This window comes from Pectinophora gossypiella, chromosome 20 (assembly GCF_024362695.1).
Source record: "Pectinophora gossypiella chromosome 20, ilPecGoss1.1, whole genome shotgun sequence".
Taxonomy (NCBI): domain Eukaryota; kingdom Metazoa; phylum Arthropoda; class Insecta; order Lepidoptera; family Gelechiidae; genus Pectinophora; species Pectinophora gossypiella.
In genome coordinates this window covers 5,022,818-5,043,186 of record NC_065423.1, presented here as the reverse complement: position 1 = coordinate 5,043,186, position 20,369 = coordinate 5,022,818, and the positions used below count along the sequence as shown (strand labels likewise).

At 39.1% G+C, this 20,369-nt stretch overlaps 2 protein-coding genes across 4 annotated transcripts in view; one reads left to right on the top strand and one right to left on the bottom strand.

Annotated features, from left to right (window-relative positions):
- Positions 1-20,369, bottom strand: part of LOC126376112 (flotillin-2) — a 313,335-nt gene that overhangs the window by 15,370 nt on the left and 277,596 nt on the right. The gene's annotated exons all lie outside the window — the stretch shown is intronic.
- On the top strand, positions 136-9,967 carry LOC126376118 (uncharacterized). Its single transcript, XM_050023288.1, has 3 exons — positions 136-491; positions 716-1,751; positions 8,955-9,967. Exons 1-2 carry the CDS (start codon positions 410-412, stop codon positions 1,744-1,746), a joined length of 1,113 nt encoding a protein of 370 aa, XP_049879245.1. The 5' UTR covers positions 136-409; the 3' UTR covers positions 1,747-1,751; positions 8,955-9,967.

Genomic DNA, 20,369 nt, shown 5'->3' with positions numbered 1-20,369 from the left:
TAACCTTTTTATTATACCCAGGACAATTACATCTTCCATCCATTATTATTCTGATCAAAAGAGAAGCAATATACATAACAACATAATTATAACCATAATATGATCCAAATATCAAGCAACAATTATCTTTCGTCGCTTCATACTCTAATATAAATTATACTTATACTTAACTATGGTTTACTAGTAGTACCCTTTACGTACTCGGCAATATTCGCACATTTAAAGAAAGAAAACAATTTCTTTTTATTATACAAAAACACTACCTCACTTCCTGTCATCCCCACTACCGCACTCACATGATGGCCGCCTAGTGCGGCGCTGCCTCATTCCTTTTCTGTGCGCGGCAGTGTTCGCACGTAATAATAGCACAAAAATATATTTTTTCTCAAAAAAAAAAAAAAAAGTAATAATGCCGAAACAAAAGCGTTCTGCGGAAGAAAAGATGGAATATTATAAAAATAAAATTCGGAAATATGAATTACGACGACAAGGTAAGCATTTTGATTTATTTTGTAAAATGCCAGGAGGTTAACTGAGGGTTAACACAACGGCAATTAACTGTGCCTAAGGCTGGTCGCGAACTAGCACGTGGCACATAAAGTTTAGCCTAGAGGTTAACCGCGAGTTAACACAATGGCAATAAAATAGCCTAGAGGTCGACCGAGAGTCGACACAATGGCAGTTTATTAAACAAAATGGTGTATGTACTTTCCAGGCGCTGGTCAACAACCTAACCAGAGTCCCTCCGGTTATACACCATGCATGGACTATTCGGAAGAAGGGCCTATAATTGAGGCGATACCAGTGGATCCTGTCGATGATACAGTAAACGATAGTGACGACTCCTTCGAAACCATCCCGTCTACTACAGCTGATCCGGTATTAGACCCGTCATCAGGTGCCGAAGAAACAGTTCCTAATAATCCTGAAATCGAGAACGTGGTACCTGAAATAGACCCGGAACTTTTACAAGCCTTAGGCGAAGTAACAGAAGGGACTCCTGAATTCGGGGAAAAGATCCACGAAAACCTAGCACAACTGTGGGCACCCCTGCTTAAGAAAGGATTATCAAAGGAGAGTAAGGAAAAGCTTACGAAAGATTATCTTATTCCCGAAAATTGTAAGTTATTTCAAGCACCTAAACTAAATGCTGAAATAACAGCAGCTATTTCAGAACTAGCAAGGAACCGGGACAAGAAAATGATGGCAACCCAACAACAGTTAGGCATTGGCCTAACGGCTGTCAATAGAGCCATGACAATCCTTCTAACCAGCGATAACAAAGTTAAGGCAATGAAGTATTTAAGCGACGGGTGCCGCATATTATGCGATTTACATCAGCAACAGGGTTATTATCGAACAAAATGCATAACGCCTTGCCTTGATAAATCGTTCTGCCAAGTAATACAAGACGTAGAAAGAGACGAAACTCTGTTTGGCGCTAAGTTGTCGGACCAAATAAAGGCCTCTAAGGCTATAGAACGTCAAGGCCTTCAAATTAAGAAGTCTAATCCGAAACAATCTACGTGTCAAACCACAGCTGGACGACCTGCATCTGTTCCGGGAAACTGGGCAGGTCCTGCTCGCTCGACGAACAGGGGGGGGCGAGGAGGCAACCGGAGAGGCGGTCATGCACCGCAGCACAACGCACCGCGAGCCCCTCCACCGCAAGCTCAGACATCAACCCAGCAACAAGCTGTCAGGATGCGTGCACCACCGCAGCAGCAGCAGCAGCAGCGCCGCTAAATCAGGTACACGCAGGGCGTATACAAACGTATTATTACTCTTGGCTTACGGTTACAAAAAACGCTGAAGTTTTAGATTGGATCCGTAACGGAATTACCATACCCTTTTCTGGTGAAGTTCACCAATTCTCAATACCGAAACCTAAATGGTCAATACAAGACAGACAAGAAATGATTTCGTCAATCAACAAGTTAATAAAGTTGGGGGCTATTACAAAATGCTATCCGTCAAACGATCAGTATTTATCAAAAATATTTTTAGCTCCTAAGCCTAATGGCGATAAAAGATTCATTCTAAATTTAAAATCACTTAATAGATTTATTTCAAATTCACATTTTAAAATGGAAGATTTTAGAACCGCATGCAAATTAATACCAGAAAATGGATACTTAGCTAACATTGATTTAAAAGAAGCCTATTTACTTGTGCCTGTCTCACTAGAATATCGCAAATACCTTCGATTCAATTTCCCATACGACCATTATAACTCTCTCGAAACCTTTGAATTCACAGCTATGCCATATGGACTCTGTATAGCCCCAAGAATATTCAGTAAAATTATGAAAGAAGCCATTACAACTTTGAGAAGTAATGGATTCAAATCTGTTACATATCTCGATGATATTTTATGTATAGGGAAAGATTATAATGAATGTATGGCAAACGTAACAGAAACATTAAAATTACTAGAATCCTTAGGATTCGTTATAAACTACGATAAGAGTTCACTTATACCTAAACAGGCTTGCAAGTTTTTGGGCTTCGATTTCAACACGGTTAATTTAACATTATCATTACCTAAAGAAAAACGTGTAACGATTAAATCTTTACTGGAAAAAATTAAAACTAACACTAGATGCAGTATTAGAGATTTTGCTAAGTTAATTGGTACGCTCACAGCTGCGTGCCCAGCCACAAAATATGGTTGGGTATATACTAAGATTTTAGAACGAGAAAAGTATCTGGCTTTAAACAAGTATAAAAATTATGACTCTTTTATGAATATACCTAAAAACATTTTTCACGATATAAATTGGTGGTTAGAAAACATTTTTATAACATTGAATCACATGCGACCCTTACCTTATAAATTAGAAATTTTCACGGACGCATCCAAATCCGGCTGGGGAGCATTTTGTAATGGCGTAAGAATAAATGGAAAATGGAAAACTGAAGAACTTCACTTTCACATCAATTATTTAGAGTTGTTGGCAGTTTTTCTATCACTAAAAACTCTCGCAAAAGATACAAATAATTGTTCAATTCTGTTGCGCGTAGACAATACAATTAACGGTTAAACGAACTTACCTGTAAGTGAAGTTCTATCGTAATTATACGAGTGCTTCGTTCGAAGAGATTAGTAACCTGTAAGATGATAAGCTTGAACACAATGTAGTAACGCATAGTGACACCATTCATTGCACACATAGTTGAAAGCATATAGAAAAAAAAATAATAACAAAATTCTTTTTTTTTTTTTTTTTAAAGGGTAGTCTTATATTGTCTGCCCCACTCGGATAGTCTCCGCGCGCTTCATTAGTTTAGGGCTCTGTTTGCGATATTTGCAGAACAGATTTGGGGTCTAGGGCGGGCGGGGGTTACTAATCTCTTCGAACGAAGCACTCGTATAATTACGATAGAACTTCACTTACAGGTAAGTTCGTTTAACCGTTAATTATACTTCGTGCTTCGTTCTCGAGATTAGTAACCTGTAAGATGATAAGCTTGAACACAATGTAGATGTTGAGAGCAGGTTCGGGAAATATCGCAGTAAAGAAAACTATAACGAAATGTAGATGAAATGTATAATTGTCTAGTACTTATTATTATAATGTGTCTAGATGATTACAAACTAAATAAAATTACAAATTATTATTTAATATAGCACAAGCCAACTCTGCCTCGTTTGTGGTCATGATGGTTCTATTGTAGAATTTTCCAAACGTGGTGGAGTTTTGACTCCAACTAGCAGTTTTTCGAATCTGGTCAATGCTAACCCCTGCGCTGTATGCCTGGGATGTGGCAGCGTGGCGCGTGCTATGTGCTGAAAAGATTGACACATCCACACCAGAATCTTTCAGTGTAGACTTAATCCAACGACTGAGTGTTTGTGTGGTGACGGCTTTATGAGGCCGCTTAAAACTGATAAAAAGGTAATCTGACTCTCTAATTGAGGCCGTTCTATTTATGTAGCTAATTAATGACTTGGCTGGGCAAATCCCAGGTTTTTGCAGAAAGAAAGGTAAGGTAAGGACTGGATTATTCGTACCGACTTTCGAAGTTTTGATGAGATCTGAAATTTTGATAACAATCTTATCTGGAAACATCTTAATGTTATAAATATTTATTTTCGACAGGGTTTGTACCCTATGGGCGGTAACCAGTGCCAGTAATGTTACACATTTTTTATTTTTTTGCAAGTTTTTCCATTGATATGGCCTCGTTAGGGTACAAGAGAGCCAGGTAATCTAGCACGCACCCAGTGTCCCAAGTGATATCGTACTTGGGAATAGTAGGTCTTAGCCTAAACACACCTTTGAAGAACCTTTGAATACGATAATCCGTCGATATATTGGGTCCTAAAATTAAGGACAAGGCTGCTCTACAGCAATTTAACGAACCATATTGATTGCCACTATTATATAAATCAGTAAGGAACTCCATGACTTTAAATATTGATGCATCGTATAAAGGTGTGTTATTTTGTTTACAAAAATCATACCATTTATTAATATAGGTGTTGTACTGTTTAAAAGATGAATCAGCTAAAGAACTAATCATTATATCTACTGCCGAGGCTGGTACGGACCGTCGCAATAGTGCTGCCCGGATAATATTCCGGCAGCCAGGGTAAGGTTCGAGTGAATGTTCCTCCTGCTGGAATGAGAAACGATTACATGGTCATTTGAACTGAACTCAAAAATATAGGACGTCAAAAGACTGTGGAAAATTGGGTACCAAGGTTGTGTGGGCCACAACGGGACGATCATGATACCGGTCGCTTTGTCGGCGATAATCTTGCGCAGTGTTTTAAGTATCATCGAAACCGGTGGGAAGGCATAAAAATATAGATTCTTCCAGCTTATCGTATATGCATCGATAGCGAAGGCGTCAGGGTCCCTGTGCCAAGATACGTACTTTTCACATTTCTTGTTCAGTCTACTGGCGAACAGGTCAATGTCTGGGGAACCAAACTGTGAAACTAACTGGTCAAAAGTAAAGTTTTCTACCTCCCATTCTATGTCTGGATGTGAACGTCGGGATTCAGTGTCAGCTACGATGTTTTCTTTAGATGGGACATATGAAGCCTTTATAAAGATTTTCCTATGTTCACACCATTGCCAGATCTGTCTAGCAATGTCAGTGAGATGTGGGAATTGAATCCCGCCCATGCGGTTAATGTAGGATAGCGCAGTAGCGTTGTCTATGCGAATTAAAACTTGACAATTTTCTAAATGTTTTGCAAAAATTTTAATCGCAAAGTAAGCAGCTAACAGTTCGAGATAGTTAATGTGCATCCCGCGCTCCGACTGTGACCAAGGCCCATTCGCGGTGTCACCCCCGCAGGCCGCGCCCCACCCCGTAGTTGAGGCGTCAGAAAATATTTCAACCGCGTAACAGTCGTCTCGAATACGGTGCGCAGGGCTCTCTATAGCACGTAGCCACCATTGAAAGTCCGAAAGTATGTTTTCCGGGATTTTCATATACCTGTCATAGTCATCATGAGGTTGTAAGTTTAAATACTTACACCGTTCTAACTGTTTTGTATATAACATTCCATATCCCACTGCGGGACACGCAGACACAAAAAATCCTATAAGTTGAGCAAATTTTCTAATTTTACACCTAGTAATGTTTATGATTTTTTGTAACTCTGCTTTGATATGTGTTTTCTTTTCGGGGGGCAAAGTTATTTGCATAGTATGTGAATCCAAGATGAAGCCTAAAAATTTACATGATTTTGAAGGGGTCAACTGACTTTTTTCCCTATTGATTATAAAACCAAGAGCGGTAAGTAGATTAATAGTTGAGTTCACGTTGTAAGAGCATTCAAGATATGATCTTCCTAACAATTGAATATCGTCAAGGTATATTGTGGAAATATGTCCAGCTGCTCTAAGTAGACTGATTACAGGCTTCATTAACTTAGTAAAGATGTAAGGCGCTGTGTTCAACCCAAATGGTAGTACATTAAACTCATGAAGTTTATTGTTCCACATAAATCTCAAGTATTTACGAGAATCTTCGTGAATTTTTATTAAGAAATAGGCGTCCTTTAGGTCGACAGTGGCCATAAAACAGTCCTGTGACATTAGTTTAATTGATGTACGAATATCCTCTAGCTTAAAGTGACTTGTGTCAATAAACTTATTCAAGTTCTTTAAGTTTAATATAAAGCGCATTTGACCATTAGGTTTTGGGCGCAGGAAAACACTAGATATAAATTTATTGTCCTTCGCAGTGTTCGCATGCTGAAATGGCGCCGATACCTAGTAGGCTATTAATAGCCTCTTCAAAGCATTGCATTTCACTGCTAGAGTAGTTTGGGATCGGTTGTACATAATGTTGCACGACTGGTCGGGCAAAGATAATTTTATAACCTTGAATTGTATTCAAAATATTATGGTCGGAAGTGATAAGTGACCACTGCGAGTAAAACTGTGCTAGTTGTCCAGCGTACAGTACCGGGTCTAACGGCGGCGGCGCGGCGGCGACGACGGCCTGGAGGCGGCGGCGCGCGTGCGGTTCGCCCACGTCGTCGTGGCAGGCTCGCGGTTCTTCTGAGCCCCGGCTCCCGTCGGCCTGCGCTGCTGCTGCGGTGCTGGAGCTTTCCAGTTTAAACCTTTGTTTCCCTGAGGTTTCTGCGTTTGAACAGCACATTTTTTCCCCACCTTGTTTATCACCTTAAGCTCGGCGCCCGATTTGTTTACTGCCTTAGCCGCTTTCAAGGTATCGGTTAAGTTTTCTCCGAAGAGATATTTATCCACTTTGGAAGTACTTAAGTTTTCTTTTAGATCCTTTTTAAGGGAAAACATTGCGAAGTTTCGTCTAGTGATGGATTCTGCATATTGGATGTCGCATAATAGGCGAGCAGTGTCCATCAATTTCTTAATGAGTTCGTGATCCTTATTTTTGACACTACTTATGTGGTCAGTCATTGCGGCCCCAAGGACTGTAATAGCCGTGGCGAGTTGTTTCTGCCGGGCTTCAATAGCCTTATCCCTCTTGTACATACTATCGGGCAGAGCAGCTTTGATTTCGGCGTTGAGTATAGGCGCGCCGATAAGGCCGCAGTTACCCGGAATAGGATATTTGTCGACCAGTTCCTTCCGAACATTTTTATCTAACCCATTTGTCGCAAGGTGTTCGAAACGGGATGCTAGGTCCTTGTGTATATCCGGTCCATATTGTATGGTTGCAGAGGGGTCATCGCCGAGAATCTCTAACAATGCGCTGTCGAGGACGTTCTCTGCAGCAGGTGGGGTACTCGTGGTAGCCCGAGCTTCATCCACGGCGGCGGCGACGGCAGTGGCGGTCGCGGTCCTCTCAGCCACCGCGTAGGACGGTCCCGGTTCGACATCAGAGTTGGGTCCGTGTAGAGTGACGATCAACGCCGTCCGGTCGCGCCGATTTTCTTCGCCTAGATGACAAAATTATACACGTATAAAGATACGCGTCGTAACTAGGGGGTGGTATGACTCCCACAGAATCATACGTCAGCAAAATCCGAGATTACGAGATAGTCCCACAGACGTCTCTGTACCCGAAAATTAATGTAAGGTGTATTTCCCATAGAAAAACACGCAAACATATTTTAATTCCTGAGGAATTATTCGTGTGAACAAAAAAGGTGCCTAAATATCTATACCTATACCGTACTCGTGGAGGACTCCCAGAGAGTCAACCGGTTGAGCATAGTAGGTATGTGGTTATAAGTATCTAGGTACTTATATAATATATAATTATATATTTGAATCTGAGCACGTTGTGGCGGTGGAAAAACTCCCAAAGAGTTATCCGATTGCCGATTGTGCCGTAACGAAATTTGAATTTAGAACAGGCAGATTGTTGGTCATGTTTTGACCTTGACCTTGTTTTATGCAGTGGCGAGATAAACACCTAAAGTGTCTGACGAAGCCGTACATAATAAAAATTTAAATATCGAACTTGACGAAAATTATGGAAGTTTGTACTAAATACCTTGTGGGTTCTTCGAAGTAGGCGATGGTTCCCGTGACGACGCTTCCGACGATGATGATTCAATAACTCGAACACGAGGTCTTCGTGAACGCATTATCATGCGTTCTAATGTTTTTAGACGTTTGTTAATGTGATTCACGTCACCAATATCCTCACTGTGTCTTTTGGACATTATTAGTTAGTAAAACTATTGTATTCTAAGAGTTTTTTCTCGAATTATAGGTCAATTATTTGAACCGTGCAGAATGGCGGAGCACACAAAAGCGAATGAAGCGCGCGGAGACTATCCGAGTGGGGCAGACAATATAAGACTACCCTTTAAAAAAAAAAAAAAAAGAATTTTGTTATTATTTTTTTTTCTATATGCTTTCAACTATGTGTGCAATGAATGGTGTCACTATGCGTTACTACATTGTGTTCAAGCTTATCATCTTACAGGTTACTAATCTCGAGAACGAAGCACGAAGTATAACAGCAATTTCTTACGTCAACCGTATGGGGGGTATACAATACCCGCACTTAAATAAATTATCTACCTCCATTTGGCAGTGGTGCGAAATGCGAAATATTTGGATATACGCTTCGTATGTAAACACAAAAGATAATTATGAAGCTGACCATGAATCACGGAAGATAAATCCGGATATCGAATGGCAACTGTCAAATACAGTCTTTAATAAAATCGTGAAGGCTTTTGGAGAACCAAAAATTGATGTTTTCGCTTCACGAACTACTGCCAAATGTAGTAATTATTTTTCATGGAAACAGGATCCAGATGCAATTGCCGTTGATGCATTTACTGTTACTTGGAACACATTTTTCTACGCGTTCCCGCCGTTTTCATTACTTTTGAAAACTATCCGAAAAATTATACAGGATAAGGCTATAGGCATTTTAGTATTTCCAATGTGGCCATCTCAACCATGGTATCCACTTCTGACAGATATTTTGTCATCTGAAATTATGGTTTTTAAACCAAGTAAAGAACTTTTATTTTCCGATTACAGACGCGTGCATCCCCTACACCGACAGCTTACGCTGGGTGCCGCGAAAGTCTGCGGACAGCATTTGTGCGGAGAGGGACGCCAACATCGGCACTTAATCTGATGCTTGCTTCACTCTCAGATAATACGCTTAAACAGTATAATGTAAGTTTGAAATTTTGGTGGCAGTATTGCGCCAGTAACGGAATTGATACATATGAAGGGTCAATTCAATCTGTTATTAGTTTTTTATCCGAACAGTTTGACAAAGGCGCGTCTTTTAGTTCCTTAAATACCCACCGATCGGCTCTCTCTTTATTATTGGGCGGTCATATTAGCTCCGATGGTAATATAAAACGTTTATTAAAAGGAGCGTTTAAATTACGACCGGCAGCACCTAAATATAATTACACATGGAACCCACAAATTGTATTAAATCACATTTCTAATTGGTATCCAAATTCAAATCTAACAATAGAAAAAATTACTAAAAAACTTGTCATATTGCTTGCTTTATGCACCGCCCATAGAGTTCAAACATTTTCCTTAATAAAAGTACAAAATATAAACATTACGCCAAACGGAATATACATAAATATATCGGATATTATTAAGACGTCTGCCCCGGGGCGAGAGCAGCCCGTCCTACATCTTCCCTACTTTTCTGAAAACCCTTCTATATGCCCAGCTACTGCGTTAAAAGATTACTTAACGATAACTGAACATATCAGACCAACAGGCGTGGACAGGTTACTGTTGACCCATAAACAGCCACACAGATTTGCCACATCACAAACCATAAGCAGGTGGTTAAAGCAAGTATTATCAGAGAGCGGAGTAGACACATCCATTTTTAGTGCCCATAGCACGCGTCACGCGGCCACGTCTGCCGCAGCGTCCGCTGGTGTCTCCATCGAGACTATCAGACGCACAGCAGGCTGGACCGAAGATTCTAACACATTTGCAAAATTCTACCATAGAAAAATAATAACTGGAAATGATTTTGCTAGCTACCTATTAAATCCATCGCATTTGGATCCTACTGATTAGACATATATTTAATTATTTATACATATGCATGAATAAAATTGTTAAGATTGATAATATAAGCCGGGCGATAATTAGAAAATAAAATGTCTTTAATTATAAATCTATATTTTATTTTTTGCAAAACTTCCCTATCTCTAAACATCTACTAGTAAACCATAGTTAAGTATAAGTATAATTTATATTAGAGTATGAAGCGACGAAAGATAATATAAGATCAAACGAACTTCTTGAAGTGAAGTTCGATCATTATTATCTGAGTCGCTTCATACGAATAATATAAATTCCCACCCTCCCACGTAACCCAAGAAAGGTCAGTTTTGCGATTTAACTCAAAAGAGTGTATCATAGGCCAAGTGGAACTGGCAAGCTCTAAAGGAATGAGGCAGCGCCGCACTAGGCGGCCATCATGTGAGTGCGGTAGTGGGGATGACAGGAAGTGAGGTAGTGTTTTTGTATAATAAAAAGAAATTGTTTTCTTTCTTTAAATGTGCGAATATTGCCGAGTACGTAAAGGGTACTACTAGTAAACCATAGTTAAGTATAAGTATAATTTATATTATTCGTATGAAGCGACTCAGATAATAATGATCGAACTTCACTTCAAGAAGTTCGTTTGATCTTATATTATTTTTATCTATACTTCTGCCGTTACATTGTGTTTTTTAATAATTAGGTATGTACTCGAGTAATGAGAAAATCGGTAATCACGTTGAATCTGAATAGCGCCATCTATATATTTTTTTGGGAAATGTAGCATGGAAAGTCCCTCATGTCATTTACCTATCAAGAATAAGATATTATAATTGAAGAATGCCAACAATACAATGACATCAAGAAAAAAAACACAGAATACAACGATGAACAGCAAATAACGATGTATCATAGGTACGCATGACATAATAAACTGACAAAAGCAAAGGTGTAAGGCTGTAAGGAAAGTGTTACATTTTAGATGCGTTCTAATTACAAACACATACTTCTGCATTGTTTTGCTTTAACGGCTGTACAATGTAGGTAATGTAATTTGATGGAAGAAAGGCACTTAGTACAATTTTACTAAACGTTTACTATGTTCATTCTGAACCTTCAAAACATCGTTATAGCGGAGACAATACAGCCTACAGTCAGTACATTACATTACGTAGTTAACTTTAATCCTGACAGTATAAAAAGTTAAAATAAAAAGTCAATCAGTATCGGAAACGATCAATGAAATGATTGACAATCAGGTTGATTCAATCAATTCAATCAAGCGAGTGATTTATTTTTTTGCAGTGCCATTTAGTTCCTTGTGAAAATACCTATAAATGCAATTTACTACAACTTAACTACAGTTAGAAAAACTGAAATTGCCTTTTTTATTTCAATGTGAAATCTGTTGAATTTCCGCATGTTGTTTACTAGGTAGGTATAGATATATTTGTAAAAAAATATAAGTTTAAAAACTAAAAACAATAAAATATTAGTCTGAAATTCTTTCCAATACCTAGTGATGTTTAGAAGATAGCCGTGGTAAGAAAACTCTTAGGACAGATTGGCATTACATAACCCTTCTTTTTGCTTCGCAGCAGTCATTGCAAAACAGATTTTGCGTACTTCGTCTCTTAAAAAATGAGAATGAACCCAGTAACAAAGTGGAGTGCTTTTTCTGTTTGCTGGGACTGACGGGAGAGACATCAGTAGTTAGACGTAACGTGGCTCACGATATCGCGCGCGATGCGTTTTATGAACGTAGCCTCATGGTTAACAGAGTCGTTTTCGCGTAGGAAACAATAGTATAAATGCAAAAGAACAATACTGTTGATCAATATTTATTAAATATGGTGACACGAGACCTCAAAGCTACAAGGAAAGAGAGGAAGGGGAAGACCAAGAAGAGCTTGCATGGAACAGATTAAAGAGAAGGCGAACGTCTTGTCTTATAAGGAGGTGAAGGAATTGGTCTTTTATAGACAAGAATGGAGAATGCTACACAAGAGCGTGGCTCTTAAATTAGTGATGATGATGATGAGACCTTAAAGAACACTACTTACGTAAGCATTGTAGAACAACCACAAGAAATAGATTTCTAATTAGGGACTGTCAAGCCCCGTAATTATACACACACGCTGTGTTCACAACGCAACTACTTACAAGAAAATCGATAAAGGAAAACACACAAAGAAACAAGTTACTAATTGGAAATACCTAACTAATATTACCTATTGCTGTTATTATTTAAAAGATGTAGGTAAGTGTATGATATAAAATACCACTTAGGTATTAAGTATTTGATATTTACTACATTATTATGTTCAGTAGCTTATATGCTGGAATTGGGACTACTCAAACCATAAAATCAACTCCCCTCCTCGGTCGATTTTTATAGCATGCCTTGATGCATGAAGCTTTCCTTCCCAGGCATGCTATAAAAATCGACCGAGCCTACTTTCTCTAAGCCTTCCAATATAATGATAGATTATGACTATGACGACATGTCACCAAACTGCTTATTATATCCATGTCAAAAGTGACCACAAATTCTGTTCCGATTATTTGTGGCTTTACCCACTCCATATTTTGATTAAACTTAATGTTTACTATGTCCATATTCTATAGCGAAGGTCTGTATTGCTCTATGCCATGTTCAGTTGTTATAAAGTAAATACCATTATTAGACCACATTTTTCACGTCTAAAAGTTCAAACTACGGCAATCCCGGCAAACATTTGTCAGCCGCCAAACTTAAGCAACCAAGAATATAAATTTCCGAAAAGGTTCATCTAGTGAGAGGGAAGTTTAGATCCAAAGTCTTCAGAAATAATGGCGCAACGGAAAATATAAATAAGAAATATTAGCTGCCCGTGTTCTGTCTAGAAATCTCTTTGAAATCAGAAAACAAAGCTTTTAACAGCTGACCCGAATATTTATTAGGCTCTTTGATGAATGTTGTCATTGTTTTCAAATAAATAAGTATTACGTACAGATAAAAACCTGGTATTCTTATAGAATTTTCTTTTTAAACAGAATGAGTAAAAGAATATATAGGCGCAGCCTCGTATGAACTAAATCTAATTCGCGTATGGCTTACATAAAACAAAACAAATATTATATCCAATTAACCAGAAAGTAATAAATAATATAAAAACTTTTTAAAGAATATCTTCGTGTTTTAAAATGGCGGAAAGAAAATTGCTAATCTTCTTTTATCTACGAGAACACTAACCAGTGTTCTACTTTCACCCGAGCTTTATTGTACCTACTAACTCGTAACAGACTAACATTAAACTATTCAAGTTTTAGCTACCTATCAGATTACAAGCGACTATATTGAAGAAAATAAAATTAGATATTTATGTAGGTAGAAATGAAACAAAAAAAACACTGATGTGATGATCACCAAAGAGATTTTAAGAAAAATCATTTTTCTTATTCTTATAATATCACAGCTGTTTATTAAAAAAAAATGAATTTTGTTTGCCGATTAGGCTGAACCTATGGTTAAGTAAGTAGTTATGTTTCATTGCCTTGTCCTGTTGAACGTTTTCACTGCAATCCGTTTGGCTTCTTTTTCATAAATGTAAAACAATATAAAAGGCGCGGAAATTACACAGTGCTGTTTTTTGGCGTGATTTATCGTAGATTTGTGCGAAAAAAAATAACTTTTGAAGAGTGTTGTGCTTGCTCTTTCGCTTTAACGAATTTCAAAATGCACACATGCACGTCATAGACTGTAGTTTGTTTTAAAAGTTTGTTCCAAAAAAGTGGCACATTTTAGCAAGCTTGTTTGACGTGGAAATGTTTTAAAAACAGCCTAGGCAAAGCGAGGCGAAAACCGAGACACTATTCGCAGTTGATATCACGAACAGAACACTTTAGTTGGTCTTTTGAGAGTTTTCCAACCACTTGTTCTAGTTTCGCAATCTCGAAAAAATGGGATGCATCGACGAGCGAGTTTGATAGAGTTGGAATGTAGGTCAAAGTACCTGCAGGTAGAACTACAATACAAAATACATTATCTACAACCAAATAAATGGTATAAACAGCCGCCTCATTACAATTCTTGCTAAGTGCCTTCTAAGTGCTATTGGAAGCAGACAAGTTATTTTGATAAATATAAATTTTTTTGATCCGCTTTGTAACGTCACCACCTATCACGTTGGTCTAACAGGGGGGTTAAAATGGCTACATCGAAGTAATTCATCTAAGAAAGCAGTGTTCTAATTTGACATTAGCGCATATAAGAGCAAGTGCGCAATGCAAACAAATGTGAAATAGCAATGTTGCTTTCTTAGAAGAATTGCTTCGATGTGGCCGTTTAGCCCCGCAGAAAGCTCGATGATATGTGGGTACTTAGTTCATCTTGCGATGGATGTACCTCTGGCTACCCCAATTGGGATATACTCGTGACCTTATGTTATGTAACAAAGCATCACATACGTATAAGTATGCTTCGTAACGAATTCTGTCCAAGACAAATCTACTTCCATTCCAATTTTTTTTGATGTGACTTATTGTAGATTTGCCGCAGATGGCATTAACTACTTGGCTGGACAAATCGGGAGCGCTGAAGGCTCTCACCCGGTACAACGTTTAAGACAACAGGCCTGAGGGTGCCTAGTTGGGCGCGAACCTCGGCTCAGGGCGTCGTCTGAGAGGAAAAATATTTGAAAGAATTAATCGACCCTAATAGGTCGATAGCAAAAAGCGGTGATTGAGGGAAATCGGTATCGGGGTTTCCATTTCAATTTAAATCACGGAAAATAAAACGTAAAGGAGTAGGTAGGTATCTTCCAAAATCCAGAATTCTACGTGAACTAACCCGCCGGTGCAAATTAGCTGACAACCACTCGCTAATTGGCAACAATATTCTATATAAATGAAGGCACGGGCGCAATTATGAAACGACACCGTAATTGGATTGGTTTTGTTAGCAAAAATTATCGTGGATGGCCCAATCGTTAACAGAATACATTTCAGGCGATATTGGAAGCACTTCTACTGACTACAATGTCTACAGAGTACTATGAACGGAGATCGCTATGATACGTCACATTGTACAGCCTTCCGGTATGGTCGTTACCGCGACACTGTTGTCATTCAGGATTTTATCTTCAGTTTTAATAAGAATCTGAAATGAAAATAACGGCCTCCGTGGTCCAGTGGTTGAGTGTGAGGCTCAAAATCCGGAGGCCCCGGGTTCGAATCCCGGTGGGGACATAGCACAAAAATCACTTTGTGATCCCTAAGTTTGGTTAGGACATTACAGGCTGATCACCTGAATGTCCGAAAGTAAGATGATCCGTGCTTCGGAAGGCACGTTAAGCCGTTGGTCCTGGTTACTACTTACTGATGAAAGTATGTAGTAGTTACATGAGCCATGTCAGGGGCCTTTGGCGGCTCAATAATAACCCTGACTGACTGACTGGAACCCGCATCTCTTGTCAAGCAGGGGCGAGCGTGTTAACCATTACACCACCGGGTCCACCTGTCCATGCCAAATTACTGTATTAACAACTCTTCTTCTTCTTATCGTGTCGATGGCAAACTAAATAGTATCGGCCCAAAACTTGGCAACAAGTATGGCGCTATCTGCAGCGCTCATCAGATCCTCCTGCGTGTAGGTGTTCGGGCACGCAGGACACGATGTAAGATGTTCCATCGTTTGGGGAACAGTGCCGCACTTGCACTTTAAGTCCGAGCCATCTGAGAAACCCCACCTGAACAAATCGTCCTTATTTTGGCCCACCTGAGTCTGAAGTCTATTTAGAGACTTCCAGGTAAGCCAAGGCAAATCAAGACCTGGCGGAGGTCTCTCAGACGGCGGAACAAAAGGGTTTGGGAGGTGTACCCGTATTATTATTAGGTATTATTGTATACTTCTAAATACCAACCTATTGTTCTGAAAAAATAGTTTAATATTCGCTAGACTATTAAGCCTTGCATTTCGTGTTGATTGGACGTTTATAAACTATGGCTACTAGGCACCTAGATACACGCAAATGACGGAACTGGTGTCATGTCTGCCGGAAATTAAACAGCCGTCGTCAGTCAACTCGTCACCAGGGAAATGACAGTCACCGAAATGAACTAATTTACATAGAACTTTATTGTGAAAGTCGAATAAAAATGGGAAGAAAAATTTTGTAAAGTGCCCTAACACCTGCACTATGAAAGACCTTTACGAAGCCACTGACAATGCCGTAAGCGTGGCCAATTATTGGTCAGCAAAAATTTAGTATCGATCGCCATCGACTCGCAAAGAAGAAGACTTTATTGTTACCTAAACAAGTAACGTAATTTTTTTATTAACAACTAGCTGACACAACATAACGTAAGCTCACGACTATATCCCAATTAGGGTAGTCAGAGGTGAATCCATCGCAAGGTAAATTAAGTACCCACACCTCACCGAGCTTTCTGTTAGACCAACGTGATAGGTGAGCCGTATCGCTGTCTGTAATGTTCGAGCCAACAGACGACATTAGCTTCTTATTGTGAGGGTTGTGTGGTGGAATACCAGCCTCATCAACCCTAGCTCATGTAACGATTTCTCACTAATATCAGTAAATAGTAACCGGGACCAACGGCTTAACGTGCCTTCCGAAGCACGGATCATCTTACTTTCAGACGATCAGGTGATCAGCCTGTAATGTCCTAACCAAACTAGGGATTACAAAGTGATTTTTTGTGATATGTCCCCACCGGGATTCGAACCCGGGCCCTCCGGATCGTGAGTCCAACGCTCAACCACTTCAGTGGTTGGTGGTGGTGGGTGTTGTTACTGGTCCACCACGGAGGCCGACATTAGCTGATACAACAGATGATATTATCCTGTCATCATGGAAAAGAGAACCTATTTTCAATTTATTCGAATTCTCTTAATGAATTACATGATTATGATGACTATACAGGGTGTTAATGACATCGTAACGAATACTAAGAGGGGCATGATTCAGACGATGTCTCTGAGTTAATATCAAGTGGAATTTTCCGTCTTATTCACTCAAAATCATGTCCTCCCTTGTTAAACAACGTCCATTTCATGTTTGTGATGTAACAAGATCATCCCTCAAAGTTTTTGTTACGACGTCCCTAACACCCTATTCCAGGCAACTTTACAAATTTTTCTTCCCATTTTTATTCGACTGTCACAATTCACAAACATTCAGATGAGCATTCAGATTGTTACAAAATTATTCTTCCCCGATGTTATTATCCTTCGGCTGCTTTTTCTATCAGCCTAATGTCCGACATTAAATACCTAAGCTCCTGCACATGATAAATGTTCCATGTTTATGTTGAAGTGGGTAAAAAATATATAGCGTCTGTCTCGTTGACTGATCGCCTGTCGTTTCCCAGTCTTCAGAGATTAGATAAAGAGGTTGAACTTTCACGTGGAGCGAGCTTTGTAATTAATTGTACCCTACAATTATACCTACCTTTTAAAACGTAGCGTAATTAGAGTGACATTGGTGTATAGTTGTTGTATGTAAAGCGCGGAGGTCCCGGGTTCGATTCCTAGTGGCGACATATCACAAAAAATACTTTGTGGTCGCTAGTTTGGTTAGGACATTACTGGCTGATCACCAGATTGTCCGAAAGTAAGATGATCCGTGCTTCGGAAGGCACGTTAAGCCGTTGGTCCCGGTTACTACTTACTGATGTAAATAAGTAGTCGTTACCATGCCTATGGCGGCTCAATAGTAACCCTGGCACCAGGGGTGATGAGGTTGGTACTCCACCTCACAACCCACACGATAGAAGAAGTTAAAGAGACGAAAGACATATCTCTTTCGCGCTAGGCGGTGTACTATATCTCTTATTCAGCTGTCATTTTACATACTACGTTTTAAGAGGTACATATTTTATCCAGCCTATATACCTATACATAGGCTATTTATGTTTATGTATATTTTCTTAGAAATCTTAGAAATACCTATGTAACATAAACAATTTACACCAATCTTACTTTATTTTGAGAAATGTAATGCGATTCTCATTATTTTTGTTGAGCTATTAGAAAATTGTGATATTATCTTAAAAAGTACTAAGTCCCTTAACACGTTCCTCTTTCTTCAGTCCAATAAAATCGATAATGCTTCTAAACTGATCGACTGCCATGTCCATCGAGAGATTGAGAGGATTATTCACCCGACGCCGGCTCACGACATGCGATTAACTGACAATGGAACATCGTCTTTACACTGTTGCGGCTTGGAACGAATAGAGGCAATAGGCTAGTTTGCAACTAGTCAAATCAGTTACTTTTTACTAAACGTCAAAACACGAAATTACTATGGATATAGTATCATGATCACTCATATTTTTTAAGAAGTTGAAGTATCTGCAAGTAGATATCTCAATATCTAACATGAATTTTAACTAGATTAAAGTTAAAAGTTGCGAAACGATGGAATTTATATGGACTATTAATTTACCTGCACTTTTATCGTTCAAGCAAATGGGCATATAATTTAAAAGTATTTTAATGATTTAAAATATTATTAAATTTAATTAATATAAATTATTTATAATTGTAAATGTTATACAACTAATTAATTAATTTAAAAAGTAAGTAAACAGAAAAGGCGGGAACGGAAGTGAGAATTACGCGACGAGAAAAAACAAATGAAGAACGGGGTTGGATTGGTTCCCCGACTTTTCTAGGAGACGTTAGTTGTGGAAAGAATTACGATGGAAATTAATACATATTCGATAAAGTCACCCAATTACAGTGTTTTCTTGAAAATTGTATGAAAAGGCAACATATGACGTCATAGACTAACGTGACTAAATGTCGCACTTATTATTACATTTTTGTTTATTAAAATTCATAAATAAGTTAAATGTTAAACGATCTCTTAACAGTAAGCTTCGGTTGAAAACATTAATTTTTTATACTAAATTCAAACATAAAATGAACAATCAAAACTCAAACACAATGATATTACAGCTAGAACCGGAACCAACTAAATTAAATCTAATTATGCATTTCAAACCCTAAAACAATTCTCTCAAAGCTTAATCTGCATAGAAGCTGACGTGTAACAAGTAGAACAGTTTCTGGCTTCATTCAGCTCTTTGTACTAGCTGGAATTATTACAGGAAAGGGATTATCTTCCTTGACCACCAAACCTGAGTCTTTGGGTTCGATTCCCGATCGAGTTTTATTAATGAAACGAACTTTGGTGGTGGTGGATTGTGAGGTCAATGACCGACGTCATGAACCCTGGTGTCGGAGCTACCAAAGGTTTACATGGCTCATAATATATCGACCACATACTTACTTAAGTAAATACTAAATAGCAGCCGCGACCGAATGGTTCATGTGCCCTCTGAAGCACGGATCTTACTTTCAAACAATCGGGTGGGCTGCAATATCTTAGACAAACTAGAAATCACAAAGATATCTTTTTATGTCTCCACCGGGATTCGAACCTGGGATTAACCTCCGGATTGTTCAACGCTCATTCGCTAAGGTCACACGGAGAATCGTAGTGAAGTACGCTCTATGGTTGATTGTGGAGAGGCCAGTATCCAGCGGTGAGGATGCAGCAATAGACTGCTTATGTACGTATTCATTTCACCATTTTCTCCTACTTAAATAAATAACACCCTGAAAGAGGGCAGCAGTAACTATCAGTACTATTCAGAGGCGGAAGACAGCAGTCCTAGTATGGCTTTGTAATAGACTACTCTGGGCGCCATCCCACTTGCGTCAAACTGAGTACTGCGGGGAGGAAGGCAAGAGGGAAATCATTGCCTTATTTTTCCCTAAAAAGTAGCATTAATGCTACACCGACAAGAGCGTGGCTCTTAAATTGATGATGTTGAAGTAAATAATAATTAATGTATTTAACCCGCATGACCTCTCGGCAGCAAATTGTTCGGGACACTAATCAACCCCGACAAAGGTTCGCTAACGACCTGCGAGCGATAACTCAATAACCGTTATCCGACTCAGAGCCTCCATTAATAAGGAATTTTACCTAAAAGCCGATGCTACAGTTTAATAGGAAATAATCATGAATTATAAAGGTTTTAAGGCCATTAAAAGTTTCATAGTTCATGTGGACGGCCTCCGTGGTCCAGTGGTTGAGCGTTAAGCTCACGATCCGGAGGTCCCGGGTTCGAATCGCGGTGGGGACATATCACAAAAATCACTTTGCGATCCCTAGTTTGGTTAGGACATTGCAGACTGATCACCTGATTGTCCGAAAGTAAGATGATCCATGCTTCGGAAAGCACGTTAAGCTGTTGGTCTCGGTTACTACTTACTAATGTAAGTGACTAATCGTTACATGAGCCATGTCAGGGGCCTTTGGCGGGTCAGTAGTAACCCTGACACCAGGGTTGCTGAGGTTGGCATATCACAACCCACACGATAGAAGAAGAAGAAATCGAACA

Bases quoted from the DNA above. Each gene is read 5' to 3' on its own strand.
- LOC126376118 (XM_050023288.1), top strand. From the start codon at position 410: ATGCCGAAACAAAAGCGTTCTGCGGAAGAAAAGATGGAATATTATAAA. The intron at 492-715 runs GTAAGCATTTTG...TGTACTTTCCAG, and splicing joins ATATGAATTACGACGACAAG to GCGCTGGTCAACAACCTAAC.